This window comes from Loxodonta africana, chromosome 10, assembly GCF_030014295.1.
Source record: "Loxodonta africana isolate mLoxAfr1 chromosome 10, mLoxAfr1.hap2, whole genome shotgun sequence".
In the NCBI taxonomy this organism is placed as follows: Eukaryota; Metazoa; Chordata; class Mammalia; order Proboscidea; family Elephantidae; genus Loxodonta; species Loxodonta africana.
This window is the reverse complement of record NC_087351.1, coordinates 64671455-64690021: the sequence shown is the minus strand read 5'-3', so window position 1 is coordinate 64690021 and position 18567 is coordinate 64671455. Positions and strand designations below refer to the sequence as shown.

Genomic DNA, 18567 nt, shown 5'->3' with positions numbered 1-18567 from the left:
AACATTTACAGAACAAATTAGTTTCTCATTAAACAATTAATACAGATATTGTTTTGTGACATTGGTTGCCAACATCATGACATGTCAGCACTCTCCCCTTCTTGACCTTCGGTTCCCCATTACCAGCTTTCTTGTCCCCTCCTGCCTTGTCCTCGCCCCTGGGCTGGTGTGCCCATTTAGTCTTGTTTTGTTTTATGGGCCTGACTAATCTTTGGCTGAAGGGTGAACCTCAGGAGTGACTTCATTACTGAGGGTGTCTGGGGGCCAAACTCTTGGGGTTTCTTTAGTCTCTGTCAGACCAGTAAGTCTGGTCTTTTTTTGTGAGTTAGACATTTGTTCTACACTTTCCTCTAGCTCTGTCTGGGACCCTCTATTGTGATCCCTGTCAGAGCATTTGACGGTAGTAGCCTGGCACCATCTGGTTGTGCTGGACCTAGTCTGGTGGAAGCTGTGGTAGCTATGGTCAGTTAGTCCTTTGGACTAATCTTTCCCTTGGTTTTCTTCATTCTTCCTTGTTCCAGATGGATTGGGACTAGTGAAGTAACTTAGATGGCCGCTTCTAAGCTTTTAAGACCCCAGACACTACTCACCAAAGTAGAATGTAGAACATTTTCTTTACAAACTATGTTATGCCAATTGAGCTACATGTCCCCCAACAAGTTTGACTTTTAAGGAAAAGTGAAGATTTGCCGTAAGAATATTGTGACATGAAATATGGAACATCTGAGAGTCGGGTGATTGGGAAAATTATTCTGTCATTAAATGGACTTAATTTTTTTTGTATTGTGCCCTTGTTTTATGGTAGTATGTTTTTATGGATGGATGGATGGACAGACAGGTAGACAGATAAATGTAGGAGTTCCTGGGTGGCGCAGAGTTAAGCACTTGGCTACTAACAAAACGGTTGGCGATTTGGATCTACCCCAAAGTGTCTTAAAAGAAAGGCCGGGGGTCTACTTTGGAAAGGTCACAGCCATTGAAAACCCTATGGAGTGAAGTGCTACCCCGTCACGCCTGAGGTTGCTGTGAGTTGGAGTCAACTCAACGGCAACTGGTTACTGGTTATGGATATAGATATACATCTATGATATCGATATGGACATATATTTATACATATTTTTAAATTCTTTGTTTCAAAGAAGAGCTAGAGGCAGGTGCCAAATAGAAGAGTTTCTCTAACTGGCTATAGGGAGAGAAATTAAAGTTGGGAGTTTATAGTCTCCTAATAATAATTGTTTCTTCTAGCAACTCTATGTGCTGTAGAAATGCCCCCCTTCAGTTTTATACTTTATATAATTTTTCATTTCTTCTATCACTTTATATGTCATTTCATTTTAAGTATCATTTCATTCTTCCTATCATTCTGTAGTGTTGCTGTGAGTTGGAATTGACTCGAGGGCAATGGGTTTTTTTTCCCCCCTATCATTTTATCTCTGTTACTTAGTCTCAGTCATATTAGACCACAAGTAGTGAGAACCTTCCCATTTCTGAATGTGCAAGAGGGGAAAAACACCGTAATTGATCATTTTTCAATAGCATGAGGAACACTGGTATCTTAAGTTTCCTAGTGCTGCTGTAACAGAAATATCACAAGTGAGCAGCTTCAAGATTCAGGGCACCAGCTCCAGGGGAAGGCTCTCTTTGCCAGCTCTGGGGGAAGATCCTTGGTGTGTTGGTATTCTTCACATGTCATTTGTCTTCCCTCATTTGTGCCTGTCTTTGTGTTTAATCTGCTCTTTTTATAACTCAAAAGTGACTAGGTTTAGGACACACCCTGTACTATATGGCCTCATTAACCTAACAGAAACTCTACTGTCCAAACAAAAACCCATTGCAGATTCCAACTCATAACGAACTTATAGGACAGAGTAGAACTGCCCCATTAAGCTCCCAAGGCCATAAAGCTTTTTTTATTTAGTGACACCCAAGTGAGATTTTTGAAACTGAGTCTTACTTTACTTAAGACTATAGCAGACAATATATAAATTACTTACTCTCTGGCATATAGTAAATCCACCATCAATGTAGGCTATAATTTTTTAAAAATCTACAGTAAAAACTAAAACCACACAGAAAAAATCACGGAGCTGCTCCACTGACACATTGCTAATTAACAGTCACAGTTTGTAACAATCCAGGTCTTGTCCCCTATCAATGTGGACAAACAGCCCAGGGAGAATGAGTCTTACCACAAGCTTCTCCACCTCTCACCCCCTTTTTTATTGTTTTAGGTACAAATTAGTTTTTCATTCAAAAATTTAACACAAATTGTTTTGTGACATTGGTTGCAATCCCCACAATGTGTCGCCAAGGCTGTAAATCTTGAAGAAGCAGACTGCCACATCTTTCTCCTGTGGTGCCGCTGGTGGTTTTGAACTGCCAACATTTTGGTTAGCAGCTGAGTGCCTTAACCACTGCACCACTAGGGCTCCTTTTAAACAAGGTACGGGGGTTAGGATTCTAACACATATTTGGGGAGGGGGATACCGTTCAATCCATAACAATTGGCTATTCTTATGCTGCTTAGATACAGCTGAGAAAATAGATTTTTAGAAAACCTGCCGTAAAAACAAAATCTAATATTCTTAGTGTGTATCTATCATAGCTAAGACCAAATATTATTGTGAATGCAGAGAATAATTAAGTAATTTGAACCAGTTCATCAGTTATCTTCTGCTCATAGTTAAAAAAGAAAAAAAAAGTTACATGCCCAATACGCCTTCCTTAGTGGCACGAAAGACTAATAAATTGCTGTTGGCTGCTGTTGACTTGGCCTCTGACTCATGGTAACCCCATGAACAATGGGATCGGACCCTTGCAATTAATAATGTTTTCATTAGCTGATTTTTTGGAAATAGTTTTTTGCCAGACCTTCCTTCCTAGTGTTTTATTCTGGAAGCCCTGCTAAAACCTGTTCAACATCATAGCAACATGCAAGGCTCAACTGAAAGACAAGTGGTGGCTGTGCTAAGGTGCCGGAAAAAAAAAAAAACAAAAACCAAACCTGTTGCCACTGAGTCGATTCTGACTCATAGCAACTCTACAGGACAGAGTAGAACTGCCCCCATAGGGTTTCTAAGGAGTGCTGGTGGATTCGAACTGCCAACCTTTTGGTTAGCAGATGAACTCTTAACCACTATGCCACCAGGGTTCAGTGGCTGGGAATTGAAGATGAGAATTCTACTGCTGAATCACCACTGCCCTCAACTTAGCAAACACCAGTCCACAGGGAAAAATATTTTAAAAGACATGCTAGAAAAGGAGAAAATGTTTTAAAGGACATGCTAGAAAATGACAAAATGTTTTAAAAGACATGGTAAACCCAGTGCCGTCTAGTCGATTCCCATTAATATCAACCCTATAGGACAGAGTAGAACTGCCCCATAGAGCTTCCGAGGAGCCCCTGGCAGAAAGACATGGTAGAAAAGGAAAAAATGTTTTAAAAGATGTGCTAGAAAATAGGGTTTTAAAACTTAACTCTTCTTAGTCATTTACTAATCCAATTTCTTTTTATTATTATTATTATTTACTGTGCTTTACGTGAAAGTTTACAGAGCAAGTTAGTTTCCCACTGGATAGTTTGTACATAAAGTGTCCATGACATTGGCTGCATTCCCCGCAATGTGTCAGCACTTCTCCCCATTTTTGCCTGGGTTCCCCATTTCCTTTGGTCTGGATTTTCTACCCCTTCCTGCCTTCCTATCTTTGCTTTTGGGCAAATGTCCTTTTGATCTCATATAATTGATTGTTCTAATGAATGCGTTCCTCTTGGGTGTTATTTTATGGGCCTATATATTGTTGGCCGAAAGGTGGTCTCCGGCAATGGCGAATGGCTTCAATTCTGGGTCAGACGGTGTCTTAGGGCCGTAGTCTTGGGGTTTCCTCCAGTTTCAGTCAGACCAGTAAGTCTGATCTTTTTTGTGGATTTGATTTTTCGTTCTACATTTTTCTTCTGCTCTGTCCAGGACACTCTGTTGTGATCCCAATCAGAGCAGTCGGTAATTGTAGCAGGCACCATCAGTCTCGGGGTCACGCAGGCTGTGGTTCATGTGGACATTAGTCCTTTGACTGCTCCCTTGGTTCTTTGGTTAATAATCTATTTTCCCTCTGATAGTAATAATGATTTTTTAATATATCTGTAGTTGCGACATTTGATGTTAAATTTAAGACAAGCTAAAATATCTTGCATACTTTTAAAATAATTTTTCTAACTGTATTAATTTATATTTAAGAAACTTTCTTGGCAATCATAGTAGCTTTTCTTCTATTAAATAAAATGCCTTAACATTTAAAATTTTGTTTTAGACCTTATTACAAAAATGAAACCTGATGAAACTCCTATGTTTGACCCAAGTCTACTCAAGGAAGTGGACTGGAGCCAGAATACAGCCACGTTCTCTCCAGCCATATCGCCAACACATCCTGGAGAAGGCTTGGTTTTGAGGCCTCTTTGTACTGCTGATTTAAATAGAGGTATGGACTCAAATTCAGTTTATAAATCCTGGTTAAAATTATAGTTAGCCTTCTATTTTCTCCACAAACTATTATGTTGCTGAAGATTTTTAGAAATAATATTTGACTTTTGAAGTATTTTTGCACTTAACATTTAACGTGACTGCTACAGTGTATGTCATGCCTAAGACCAAATAATATTGTGAAATAATTTCAAATGATTTAAATACAACACTGTTCCCTTCTAAGAAGCCAGAAAGATTTCTTATAAACAAAGGTGAAATTACTGTGCATAATGATGCATAAGGAAAATCTTCTCTAAAAAGATGGAAGAGTGAGGGTGGAGATAATTGGCCTTGGATAAGTTGCAAAGGGTTTTTGTCTACATGTATTTCTTCTTTTTTAACATCTAAAGTCTCCAAAATATTTTTTCTCTCAAACTTTGATAATCAAAAATCACCTCTTAATTTTCATAGTTTTTTTTGGTTGGAAATCTAAAAAAATTGATTATGGTGAAATTCACTACTGAATGTATATAAGTTGAGATTCTCAAAATTCAAAAAAATGTGCTGTTTACATTAAGATAACATTAATGAACATTAATGATCTTTAAAAATCAATCTCAACAATATTATATTTATAGTTTATAAATTATATCATTTTGGTCATAGTGAAAATCTTGCACTTTCAAATAAAGCTGAATCACATATCTGGGAAAATTTGGCATCCCTTGCATTGAATTAATGCATATTACATTGAAAAAAATGAGTGATGGCTGAGTATTAAAACCAGTTGCCTCCAACTGATGGTGACTTCATGTGTGTCAGGGTAGAACTGTGCTCCATGGGATTTTCAAGGACTGATTTTTCAAAGTAGGTTGCCAGGCTTTTCCAAGGCACCACTGGGTGGACATGAACCTCCATCCTTTTGGTTAGCAGCTGTTTGCGTCACCCAGGAATTCCAGCTAAATATTAAGGTCAGCAAAAATTTTATGCAGGCAAAAACACTGGTGAACCTATTTTTCTTTGTTAAATATAGTGATTACAGAAAGAATAATAGGTTTCCATTTAATATATCTTAATAATTTAAAGATGATTCAATATGGAACTTTTTGGAAAAATAATTGCCCATAATCTCACCAACTTAACACATTACTTCTTTTTGTATAATACCTTCTATTTGCTCTTCTCATGACTTGAAATCTGTTTTACAAAACCAGGTTTTTTTAAGGTACTGGGTCAGCTGACAGAGACTGGAGTTGTCAACCCTGAGCAATTTATGAGTAAGTACTACAGCCTATTTTTCCTGAATGAGAAGAAATAAAGGCAAACAAGATTTTCTTTTTGTTTAGAGTTCTGTTGAGTACCAATGTGTGTTTCTGTTCAAATATCTGGAAGTTATTCAGATAACAAATTAGCTATTTTCTTATTTAAATATTTAATGTGGTTGAACTAGAATCCAAATGTCGCAATTACCTTGTTTTGTAAAATACCTGACTTCTTTTAGATACTTTACTAGAGCTTATGGTCTAGTTGCAGCTCTAGAGATTTTTTGTTTATTGTAGTATTTCCTTTCATGTAGTTAGGTTATTTGTAGAAATTTCATCAACCAAGTCAAAAATGTAAGCAAATATATTCTAAATTTTTTTTTTTGGTTCATTTATATTGAATTTTTAAGTTAGCTGGTATCTTAAAAGTTAATTCAGCCCCTTCTGTTTATATATGAGAAAATGGAAATCTAGATAGGTCAAATGACTTGCCTTAGATCAGGTAGATAGTGGTAAGGAAAGGACTAGAACCTCACTGTTTTCTGTCTAGTGTTCTGGCAGTGTCCTTTGTACAACACTGCCTTTTCCTGTTACCTATAATTTCTTTATTTCCCTCAGTAATTAATTTTGTTTTATACTCTATCTGACCCTCCCTAGAATGAAGACCATCATTTTCTTCATTGTTTTCCTTCCCTGAATTTATTCCTTCTTCCCATTCCAGACTACTATCTAGAATAAAACCAAAAAACCAACCCATTGTGTCAAGTTGATTCCGACTCATAGCAACCCTATAGTAGAATAGAATTGCCCCATATGGTTTCCAGGGAGCAGCTCGTGATTTGAACTCCGGACCTTTTGGTTAGCAGCTGAGCTCTTAACCCTGTGCCACCAGGGCTCCCTTATCTAGAATAAGACCTTGGAAATAAACCGTATGAGATACTATTAGGCTCAGTTTTTATTCCTGAATTCCTCTTTGCATGCACATCAGATTAGAGGAGAAACCATGTTATTTTAGCAATGTAAGTACTAAATCAGTGTAAGGGGAAAGTATTCCATCTTTACTCCCATTTGCTATACAACCTTGGGAAAATTACTTGGAAGTGGACACGTTTTTCACTTACTTCACAAGGAAACAAAAATCATGATTCTATTTCTTAAAAAAAAAAAAAAAAAAGACCATATAATCATGAAATAATTGTGCTCACAAAGAGAAAGATGAACAAAAGATAAAAAAATCATAGAATGCAGCCATGTAAACAGCTTGCAGTTTTGTGTTTTCTATTCAAATATATGTTGAGCGTAAGTAAAAGTTAAAGAAACCTATTCAAAGTAACTAATGAAGATACTAAACAGTTTTAATCCTTTAGTCACAGAAGTGGCAACATCTAGAGTTTATAAGTGCTATTCACCTAAAATGGAGCCTTGGGGCCGTAGAGAGCTCAGCTGCTAACCAGAGGTTGGCAGTTTAAATCCACCAGCCGCTCCTTCGTAACCCTATGGGGCAGTTCTACTATGTCATATAGGGTCGCTGTGAGCTGGAATTGACCGATGGCAGTGGGTTTTTTGGTTCACCTAAAATACCTATATTAGCCTTACTTCATTTTTCTAACAGGTTTTTAAAATGTATGGACTATATTCCAGTTGATGCTGATTGCTGATATATCAACTACTTTTTTTTTATAATTTTTTTTGAGCTTTAAGTGAACGTTTACAAATCAAGTCAGTCTGTCACATATAAGCTTATATACACCTTACTCCATACTCCCACTTACTCTCCCCATAATGAGTCAGCCCTTCCAGTCTATCCTTTCGTGACAATTTTGCCAGTTTCTAACCCTCTCTACCCTCCTATCTCCCCTCCAGACAGGAGATGACAACACAGTCTCAAGTGTCCACCTGATACAAGTAGCTCATTCTTCATCAGCATGTCTCTCCTACCCATTGTCCAGTCCCTTCCATGTCTGATGAGTTGTCTTCGGGAATGGTTCCTGTCCTGGGCCAACAGAAGGTTTGGGGACCATTACTGCCGGGATTCCTCTAGTCTCAGTCAGACCATTAAGGCTGGTCTTTTTATGAGAATTTGGGGTCTGCATCCCATTGGTCTCCTGCTCCCTCAGGGGTTCTCTGTTGTGCTCCCTGTCAGGGCAGTCATTGGTTGTGGCCGGGTACCATCTAGTTCTTCTGGTCTCAGGATGATGTAATACTTAGATATTTTTAATAATGTAATATTTTCATTAGAGACAGAAAGGACAAATTACTTTGGTAAAATGGCTTTAAATATTAAGTCAGCTGCCCTGACAGGGAACACAACAGAGAACCCCTGATGGAGCAGGAGAACAGAGAATTTGCAGACCTTAAATTCTCGTAAAAAGACCAGACTTAATGGTCTGACTGAGACTAGAGGGACCCCAGAGGTCATGGTCCTCGGACCTTTGTTAGCTCAAGACTGGAACCATTCCTGAAGCCACCTCTTCAGACAGGGACTGGACTGGATGATAAAACAGGAAATGATAACTGGTGAGGAGTGAGCTTCTTGGCTTTAGTAGACACATGAGACTATGTGGGCAACTCCTGTCTGATGGCGAGATGAGAAGGTAGAGGGGGACAGGAGCTGGTTGAATGGACACGGGGAATACAGGGTGGAGAGGAGGAGTATGCTGTCTCATTAGGGGGAGAGCAGCTAGGAGTACATAGCAAGGTGTGTATAGGTTTTTGTATGAGAGACTGACTTGATTTGTAAACTTCCACTTAAAGCACTGTAAAATAAGTCGGCTAAATGTCTACCAGATAACATTTTGTTTTGCAATTCTCACAGAATCTTTTGAGCATATGAAGAAATCTGGAGATTATTACGTTACAGTTGTGGAAGATGTGACTCTAGGACGGATTGTTGCTACGGCAACTCTGATAATAGAACATAAATTCATCCATTCCTGTGCTAAGGTATGAATTCACATTAATGATTATGAGTAATAACAGACAGGTGTTTTCTAGCAAAACAGACTTTGAGTTACCTTTAGACAAATCCTGTTTTCTCACTGCTTTCGCTGTAAAATCAGAGCTATTATTTGAGAAAAGTTTTGCTTCTTAGAAATCACACTTAGTAGCAGGCATTTTCCTACTGTGTTCTGAGAGCTATGAGAAAGAAAATATATTAAGAGTATGAATTGTTAAAAATTTTTCTGTACTGTTAGCTTTGGTATAGTTCTAGAGAAATCAAGTCATTATCGTGCAACTTGACAGTAATGTTTAAAACCCCAAATGCTGGGTCCTGAGGCTATTTTTTTCAAAAACGTTACCTTGAATATACTACATTAGCACAAATTCCCATCCGTTTCCAGGTGCTAAAAGTTCAGAATCCTATATTCTACCCTAATTGTGACACTCCTAATGCTTATAGAGCTCTTTCATCCCTGATGAACTCACATGAAATAGTAAAGAAAACCTAGGTACAGCAGTCCCCCTTATCTGTGGCATATATGTCCCAAGACCCCCCATGGATGCCTGAAACAGAAGACAATACCAAACCCTAAATATACTATGTTTTTTCCTATACATACCTATGCTACAGTTTAATTTATAAATTAGGCACAGTAAGAGATTAACAACTAATAATAAAATAGAACAATTATTAAGTAAGGGTTACCTGAACACAAACACTCTGACAGTCCATCTGATAACTGATTAATTAGGTGGCATATACAGCATGCGTATGCTGGATTAAGGGATGCTTCATGTCCCAGGCAGGAGGGCTCGGGAAGGTGCACGATTTCATCACACAAAGAATGGCATGCAATTTAAAACTTACGAACTGTTTATTTCTGGAATGCCATTTAATATTTTCAGACCCAGGTTGACCACAGGTAACTGAAACCTCTGAAAGCAGAACTACAGGATAATGGGGAACTAGTGTAATGCAATGATTAGATGTCAAGATAGGGTAAAACAGGAACATTTAAATGTATTCTTTGAGCTTTATGAATTTTGGTGAGGTTTCTGCACTTGAAATTAATAAACTGTATTTGGAGTAGGGTGGTGGGTGTATTACTTTCATGATAAGATGACATTTTGGTGAGATGGACTCTGAGGTTTGCTTTGAAACTGTGGGAAAGGGATGTTGGATATATAGACTAAACAAGATCAGGCCACAACCTGGTTCATTGTACTATTCCCCTGTATAATAATAAGAGAATTTACATTTTAGTTTTTATGACATTCAAGTATACAAAACATACTTCTTTTTATCAGTGAATTCTTATCAACTGTCACTTGTTGATTTAGCTGAAAACAAAGCTAGATGCTTAATTCTTTAAACACTGTCAATATTTTCAGAGAGGAAGAGTAGAAGATGTTGTCGTTAGTGATGAATGCAGAGGAAAGCAGCTTGGCAAATTGTAAGTAGGCAGAAACAAGGTAACCTTAGGTAAATTAGATAATCTTTCTGTTTCAGTTTATAGTTTTCTTGCCAAGATACCTGTTATTACCTCTTCTGAGTTTTAAAGAATTCACTCAATAAGTATCAATCATCTGATATGTGCCAGGTACTATTCTAGGTATCTGGGACACATGAGTAAACAAAACAGACCAATTTCTAGTATACTAGTCCATTTAACTTAGTCATACCTTTTATAATTTTATAACTTTCAATTGAGATCTTCTTTTTTTTATGATACGATTTTGTCTATGGAAACATGAGAAAACCCTTCAGGCAAATTTTTGTAGATGTTTTTCTTTCCCCATCTAACACATGGGGTTGCCATGAGTTGGAGTCAAAGGGTTTGGTTTTTTGGTTTAAGGCAGTTAAGAACCACATTTTTATACTGGGTTTGGATTCTTTCAGGATATGTAAGGAAAGTATATACTTTTTTGTTTTGTTTCCACTTCATATTAATTAGACTAATCCAGAGTTAATACTTTAACAAATACTTAAGTAGATTTTTAAATGATTAAAGAATAAATGATTATATACCCATTTTATATGGGAATGCCAACTCCTGGTAAGTAGTTTGATTTTAGGGGGAAAAACTGTCTACAAAATAATTTAAGCCATGTTTTTGAAAGGCAGATAATCTTTAGTGTTAAAATTAATGTTAAAACTTACTTTTAATGAGGATTTAAGGGTGAGTTTTGTATTTGTTCTATTTATTAATGGGCTGGAGATCATAAGATAAAGTATATTTGAAGTCAAATAAAATACTTTGGGTGATTTAAATGCTTACCCACTTAAAATTTGAATTATTTAAATAAGTGCAAGGGGAAGAATCTAAACCTATTTCTAATATAAATGGTCTTTTTTAAAAATAATATTCATAGTAAGTTATTAAAATTCATTTTTATTAACAAATGCTCTATGCTTATCCCCCCACCTCCCTTTTAAATTTCAGGTTATTGTCAACCCTTACTTTGCTAAGCAAGAAACTGAACTGTTACAAGATTACTCTTGAATGTCTACCACAAAATGTTGGTTTCTATAAAAAGTTTGGATATACAGTGTCTGAAGAAAACTACATGTGTCGGAGGTTTCTAAAGTAAAAGTTTTTTAAGAGACAACTAACTGTAAAAGGGCAACAAGGCGTAATACTCTTCCTAGAGTTAAATTGTTTTGTTGCTGCAACTCACTGACCTCCATAAATATTGGACTGAAAAAACATTGTAATACTACAAGTCTAATGACATTTAGAAGATTAACTTGGGCTGGTGGGACATGCTATGAGTTTAGATTACAAATGAATATTATAAACGGTATGATTTTTAACCAAAGGAATATATTTTTAACTTGAATTTTTTCTTGTATTTTTCTAAAGTTTGGCTTCATTTCTTGGTAGTCAAGAATATGGGTAGTAAGGAGTTAAATGTCTGCTATGTGTACCGCTCATTAAAAATATATACACTGAATAAGGCTGTTTCTTATCACATTCAGAACATTAGTATTTGTTTTAAAGAAACGTATCTAAATACCACTTAGGGGTGTATCATTTACCAAATATTAATTATGTGGTACTGAGTAAGTTAGAAATTATAGCTAAATGTAGTACACTCCAACATTTTTTATCTTAATACCAGCAAACAACCTGGTCAGGTAAAAGGAGTAGAAATGAAAATTAACTTATAAAATGTGACAAGATTGAAAGTAAAACAATCTGAATGTATAGCTAAGTTTATATAATCCTCATATACCACCTGTCTTTATCTATGAATTATTCATTTGTTAAATGTACCTAAGAGCAAATACAATGGGATATGTAAGGTACTATTTGAGGAGCCTGAGTGGTGTAGTGGTTAAGTGCTATGGCTGCTAACCAAAGGGTTGGCAGTTTGAATCTGCCAGGCACTCCTTGGAAACTATGGGGCAGTTCTACTCTGTCCTGTAGGGTCACTATGAGTCGAAATCCATTCGACGGCAATGGCTTTGATTTTTTTTTTTTTGGGTAGTGTAGTGAGTGGTTAAGCACTCAGCAGCTAACTGAAAGGTTGGCAGTTCAAAGGCACTAGCTCCTTTGCGTGAGAAAGATGTGGCAGTCTACTTCTTTAAAGATTTACCACTTGGGAAACCCTATTGGGCAGTTCTACTCTGTCCTGTAGGGTTGCTAGGAGTCAGAATCAACTTGGTGGCAACAGGTTTTGGAAGGTACTATTTAACAGTGAATTAGCAAATCCTGGGATATACTTCTCACCTGATTTCTCATCTTTCATGGGTATCAAGTCTCTTCTGAAGTAATATTTTTATGAAAAATGGAGTATTACAAAATTAAGTGAATATCTAAAAACACATCACACTGTATTTGTCGTATTCTTAAAATGCTGTTGGAAGCTTTTGTATTTAATATGTTATTCTGGTCACCACCCTATTTGATTTTATTTATTTTAATTATTTTTTTAAGTTGAAAAAAGAATGAGATACTTCATTAATGGTTCTAATCTTTTGCATTCCATGTTACATTAAATCTGTTCATGATTTTGTTAGAATCCTAATGTGGTCTGTGCTTTTCTTAAGTATTTTATTATCTTGAGTCTTGAGTCACAGTTCATTAAATTTTAGTTTTGTGTACTCTTTGTTAAAATGAGCTTGGAAAGTAAAGACCAACTGTTTCCTACCTTTTTGACTCATACCTAACTTAACCAGATTTCAGATTTCCCTCCATGCAGTCACCTGAAGTCAGCTTTCCAAAACTTTTACAATAGAAACCCTTCACCCAAGATGGTACAACACTTATCTGCTGATGAGCTTCCCAGATTAACTCTGATAATCTCTAGTGGGAGTCTTGGTGGCACAGTGGTTGGAAGCTTGGCTGCTAACCAAAAGGTCGGTAGTTCAAATGCACCAGCCGCTCCTTGGAAACCCTATGGGGCAGTTCTACTCTGTCCTTTATGGTTGCTATGAGTCAGAATTGACTCAGCAGCAACGGGTTTGGTTTTGATTTGGTCTCTAGTGAAAACAATAAAGCTAGTTTTGTCTTCTCAGGAGTCCTGCAACCTTGGCTTTATTAGGTACATTCTGGTAATTAAAAACCCATGTTAAAAAAAAGCCTAGTAAAAGGCAAAATTAAATGCTCTGTTACATTTGTTACCACTTAACAATTTGAGATGAAATTGTCTTAAAGGGTTGGTATTTCAATAAATTCGTTTAAATGGTGTAAAGGTCTTACCTTAAATTCTTTCCACAAGAAACGGAATTATAAGGTACAGTATATAAAAATTGTGTCACTGAGGAAAATGGTGACTTATATATTTAACTTCAGTTAACAAGAGTATGTTTATGATTTTCTAAGCTATATTGTGAGTAAACTCAAGTACAAAAAAGCTTCATAAAACATTATTTCATAATATATGAACTATATTTACCACATTTTGGAGCACTGTTTGCTTCTGAAAAGATATAATGAAGTGGCAGTTGTGATTTTTACTGTCTCATAGTTTGTACATTTGTATTTCACTGACTCTTAAGGTGCACATTTTTTTACACTTGAAACTTGGATGCATTTTATGATCAATGGCTTGTCATAGTTTAGTCAGCAATACTTTGCCTTTTATTGGTATCTAAAATAATGGTATAGTTGTGATGGCAACTTAGATGTGATGAAAAACAGAATATAGGTAGGCTAACACAGGCAAAGAGGGTACTGTAAGAAAAAGTAGTATTTTTTAATGGGCTGAAAGATGTTCTATGGATGACCTACTCTTTCTTTTGGACCTGATTCCCTCACTTCTGATCGCAAACTTGATCAACTAACCCTTCAAAATACACTTAAGGTGGAATTTTTAATTCACATGGACTATTGATATTTTTTCTGTGCGTGACCACGATATTTTGAGGGATACTCTTAAGTGGTTCTCAATATCTCATGTTCGTTCATCCTTTTCAATCCACGGGAGTAACACTGGATTACTTTAACCCAGAAGTTAACAATCTAAGTAAAGAAGTTCTGAGGCATAGCAGTATAAATAAACTTTTCAATTTTTTGAGGTATAATGGCACAATAGTTTAATACAACCACCACTCTTCACAAAATAATTTTAATACTTTGTGCCGAGGCTAGCAGCATTTTGCACTGTGACATTCCTACACACACATATAAGCATTTTATCCAAATACAAATATTTGTTAAAAGCAGAGTAAAGCAATTGCCTATACAAAGGTAAATAGACACTGTAGGTTATTTTTCTTCTTGAATCATTTTGCTGCATAGTAAATTGCAATTACATGTCAGTATAATGTTACTGATCTATAGAATACACTTTGAACTGTGAGGTATGACAACTCCCTATGAAAGGGAGCTAACATGTAAACCTGAATATTTCTGAGTGATTTTTTTTTTTTAGCTGCCATGGATGGGTAAGACAAAAAATCCAGCATTCAAAGACCCTAGAAACTTACTTTTTCTAATCAGAAGAATTAAAATCTTTTAATTTTCAGATACTTCCTATCCTTACTGGAGCAATGTCAAATACACAAAGATATAAATATTGAAATGAAGTTTGTTATGGAATTATGGATTAAACCAGTTATTAAAAAAAAAAAATCCGCCAGGTAACTGCTCATTTACTTTACATCAAGTTGAGACCCTGATATATACATCCCAACTTTATAATTCAAGACTGCAGTTAAATACTTGTAACTCACTTGAATTTCCATGGTAATAAGACAATTAGAAATCTTATATTTTCTTAAAAAAGACATGCTTAACATTTTCTGACATTACTTCTAAACTCAGACAAAGCACAAAATCCCCCAAAACTAATATTCTGCTCTAAAAGTTAAGTGGTTGAGAGTTTGTAGCAAATGCTATCACGGTTTATCATTTCCACCATGGAGTAGATACCAATAAACAAAAGTAACTGCTGTTTAAACATCTAGTAAGAAATTAACATGAACCAATTAGCTGAAATTAGAAGAATACTGCCATTAAGAATTAGAATATTTTCAGTATTTAAGTTATTCATACTTCCGAAATAGACAGTAATGGCAGTTTTCCTGTTTTCATACAATGTCACTTTAAATTCTGTGCCCAGATTACATACATTATTCAAATACTCTAGAAAATAAATCATGATTGGTTAAATGTATCTTGGTTAACTGTCTATCAGAAAACATTAGTGGAAACAAAGGAATCACAGAAATGGAACCAAACAGTTGAAGAGCTACTAGAAGAACTACGTAACAGTAGGTAGAAGAATGGATTCAAGAAAAAAGAAACTTGCAGTGGAACAAAGAATAAACCCTATGTAATGCCCACATTAACACTGTAACCAAGATGAAGCCAGTCCCTTTTTCTAGTGTCTGTGAGACTGTAATATACAGTGCTGGGCAGGCACTTTAGTGACAGCGTAAAAATTATAGTGGATAGAAAAAGTGGAAAATTTTCAGCTGTAAATTAATACCAATAACCAAAATCTGTACTTTTGGTCAGACTACTAAAAAGAATATGTGTACTTAAGAAACAAGAAAAAATCTTAACTGCCTCATTTTTAAAACCTAAATTTACTATTATGAAGAATCTTTTAAGCAGACAGTTTTGCAGAATGAAATGTCATAGATTCTTAGCTTGTAAGACAGATCTTTGCTGACCTATCCAATAGTGAATTATACCCAGGAAAGCTGCGTTATCTGGCACTTTACCAACTGATATTTCTGAACACCCAATGCAAATCTTGACCCCACTAGACCACTACACCAAATGACCTAATTACACAACCGAATACTGGACCACAATGGGACACAATGGGATTAACAATATGCTGTTTTTAGGGTGGTGAATACCACAGAAATTAACTCTTAATTACCAAAGCATTTTACTTCATTTCCACTCTCCCACTCTGCTGGACAAAAAAGCTTTTACTGTATTATTACATCAAAGGGAGAAAAAGAAAGCAAGTAACTCGGTGTAATAAGTTACCTTGCATAGTACCTCCTGGTACCAAGAGAATGTATGGAAATCATTCCCATTAGTAAAGCACCTCAAGAGAGGACTGAAAACTGAGATACAAAGAAGTTTTGTTTGTGCTACCCTAAAGTCATAAGCTACAAAAAGTTAAAAACACTCCTCTCCTCCCTCACATCACATACTTAAATAGAAAAAATGTTTTTCTTAAAACAATTGTTATATGTATAAATAAAAACATGGAGAACCAAGGATCCATAAAGTGACTTTGCTAATGCAAATTATGGGGGGACATTTGGATTAACTTAAAGAACTCATTATAAAGTTAATTTAAAACAGACTAAAGTCTCCCACAAATCACCTTTCCCAATAAATGCATCTTTAAAGAAAAGCTTTTGTCTGAGCAACCTCACAGAATCATTAAGACAACATAAAATGAACAGAAGTAAACGTTCCATATTCCAAATAATTTACTGAGGTTTTCAAGCCTCATACTCTCAGTTTTAACTAATTTATGGTTTAAAAAAAAATTACAGAAGAACATTAAGAACTTTTCACTGTTCTACATATTAATTTGGAGGTCATGAGGATTTATCTTTTTTTAAAATGATGCAAGGCACTTTTCTGGGCTTCATTTAAGAAAAAGAAAATAGTGCTACACTGGTATATCATACTCTATTTAGAACCATTTTGGACAAAGAAAAAAGACTAGGTGACTCTGAAAAGAACAAATACAACATTTGGCTTTTACCAAAAGAAATGTAAAACAGAAAGTCATGTGAAAGTTAACACTATCCTTTTTTGGAGCATCTGGTACTATATTTTCCTTTGTTCATTAAACTTTTTTTTAAATAGAATAAACAAATTAGGAAGGTAATAGAAAAGGAAGCAATAATTGGATCATATTAAAGTAAGAGAAATTAGCTAATGTCATGATTTAAGACTATTAATAAAGGATCAAGAGAATTAAAAAAAAAAAAGGATAATTAAGGTATTGAGTGATACCAAAAAAGAAATGTAGCAGATTCCTGCATTTTAATGTTTCTGTAAGAAGCTCCATCATAAAACTGAACTGTAAAATTATTTTAAAAATGTTATAGAACAAAAAATGAATTTTAGCAAAATTTAGTATTCTTTTGTTATAAATTACCCAAATTTTATAAACAAATCCCCCCTAACTTGCATTTTGTTTAAAGTAATAACTATATCATACAAATAAATTTCAAGTATGAAAAGTGCATTATTGCAATAATACCTCTTTGCAAGTCCAAAATTCTTGGTTTATAATAAAACTGTAAAGTTTAAAAAAAAAAAAAGGGACTAAAACCATCAGTGCCATCTATTGTAGAAGTCCAAAATCTTCTTAAAATGTCGCTCGACAAGTTACAGAGAAACATGTCTGGAAGCAACATATAACTGAAAAGAAACTACCTGTGTTTTTACCATTTCACATTATTATTTCTCTAGTATTTTCTCCTTCTCAAATAGATATTCACATCCTCTATAACGTTGCTCGAATCAGCCATTCTGTGCAGTCGCCACTTGCATGCTTCCAAACTCTTCTTCTTCTTCATGTGTTCTCTTCAAACTGCCTAAAAGTTATTGTATGAATATAACATAAAATGGGAACTTAATAAATTCATCTGTTAGAATGTCACAGCTAATTTGTTTTTTCATGAAGTTATACTGTGTATACCCTAGTCCCACCCAGTGCCTCTAAGTCAATTCCGACTCATAGTGACCCTGTAGGACAGAGTAGAACCGCCCCATATGTAACACTATGAAAATTTTAAGTAAGCTTTAATAAATCCTTTTCTTACCCAAATAACTTTATATCTTCATGACAGCCCTGTTTCATTTTTCTTCCTCAGAGTTAAGTTTTGCATATATTGTTGTTGTTAGGCACCATCTAGTTGATTCTGACTCAAAGCAACTGCCTATGACAGAGTAGAACTGCCCTATACAGTTTTCTAGGTTTTAATGTTTATGGGAGCAGACTGCCAGGTCTTTTTCCAGTGGATTCGCTGGGTGGGTTCAAACCACCAACCTCTCAGCTAGTAGTAGTTGAATACTTAACCACTGTGCCACCAGGGATCCTCAAGTATTGCATACAATAAACGTTAATTTTTAAAACAGTTTGGAAATAGAATTTTCAAAGAGAGAGTAGTATATAAATGTTTGGTTATAGACTTTATGATTTCTATCTGTTAAGGATTGAATTATGTCCCCCAAACATACGTGCTGTAAATCCTAACCTCTATGCCCATGGTTATAATATGATTAGGGATTGGGCTCTTTGTTATGTTAATGAGGAGGATTAGTGTAGGGTGTACATCTTGAGTCAATCTCTTTTGAGATATGAAAGAGATTAAACAGACAAGCAAAGGAGAGTTGGGGTAAAATAGATGCCAAGACACATGGAGATCTCCAAGGAACCGGGAGGGAAAAGCTAGAAACAAAGACCTTCTT

At 35.5% G+C, this 18567-nt stretch overlaps 2 protein-coding genes across 2 annotated transcripts in view; one reads left to right on the top strand and one right to left on the bottom strand.

The window, feature by feature from the left end:
* The first annotated feature begins 4319 nt into the window (after nucleotides 1-4319).
* On the top strand, nucleotides 4320-17115 carry GNPNAT1 (glucosamine-phosphate N-acetyltransferase 1). The gene is made up of 5 exons (XM_003408625.4): nucleotides 4320-4473; nucleotides 5672-5734; nucleotides 8535-8662; nucleotides 10052-10113; nucleotides 11104-17115. The coding sequence occupies exons 1-5, from the start codon at nucleotides 4320-4322 to the stop codon at nucleotides 11249-11251; spliced, it is 555 nt and encodes a 184-aa protein (XP_003408673.1). The 3' UTR covers nucleotides 11252-17115.
* The window catches only part of STYX (serine/threonine/tyrosine interacting protein), a 64084-nt gene continuing 57625 nt past the window's right edge, over nucleotides 12109-18567 (bottom strand). The window contains exon 11 of the mRNA XM_010588638.3: nucleotides 12109-17690. Within this exon, the coding sequence (XP_010586940.1) occupies nucleotides 17617-17690 (74 nt within the window). The 3' untranslated portion in view covers nucleotides 12109-17616. The remainder of the gene's footprint in view (nucleotides 17691-18567) is intronic.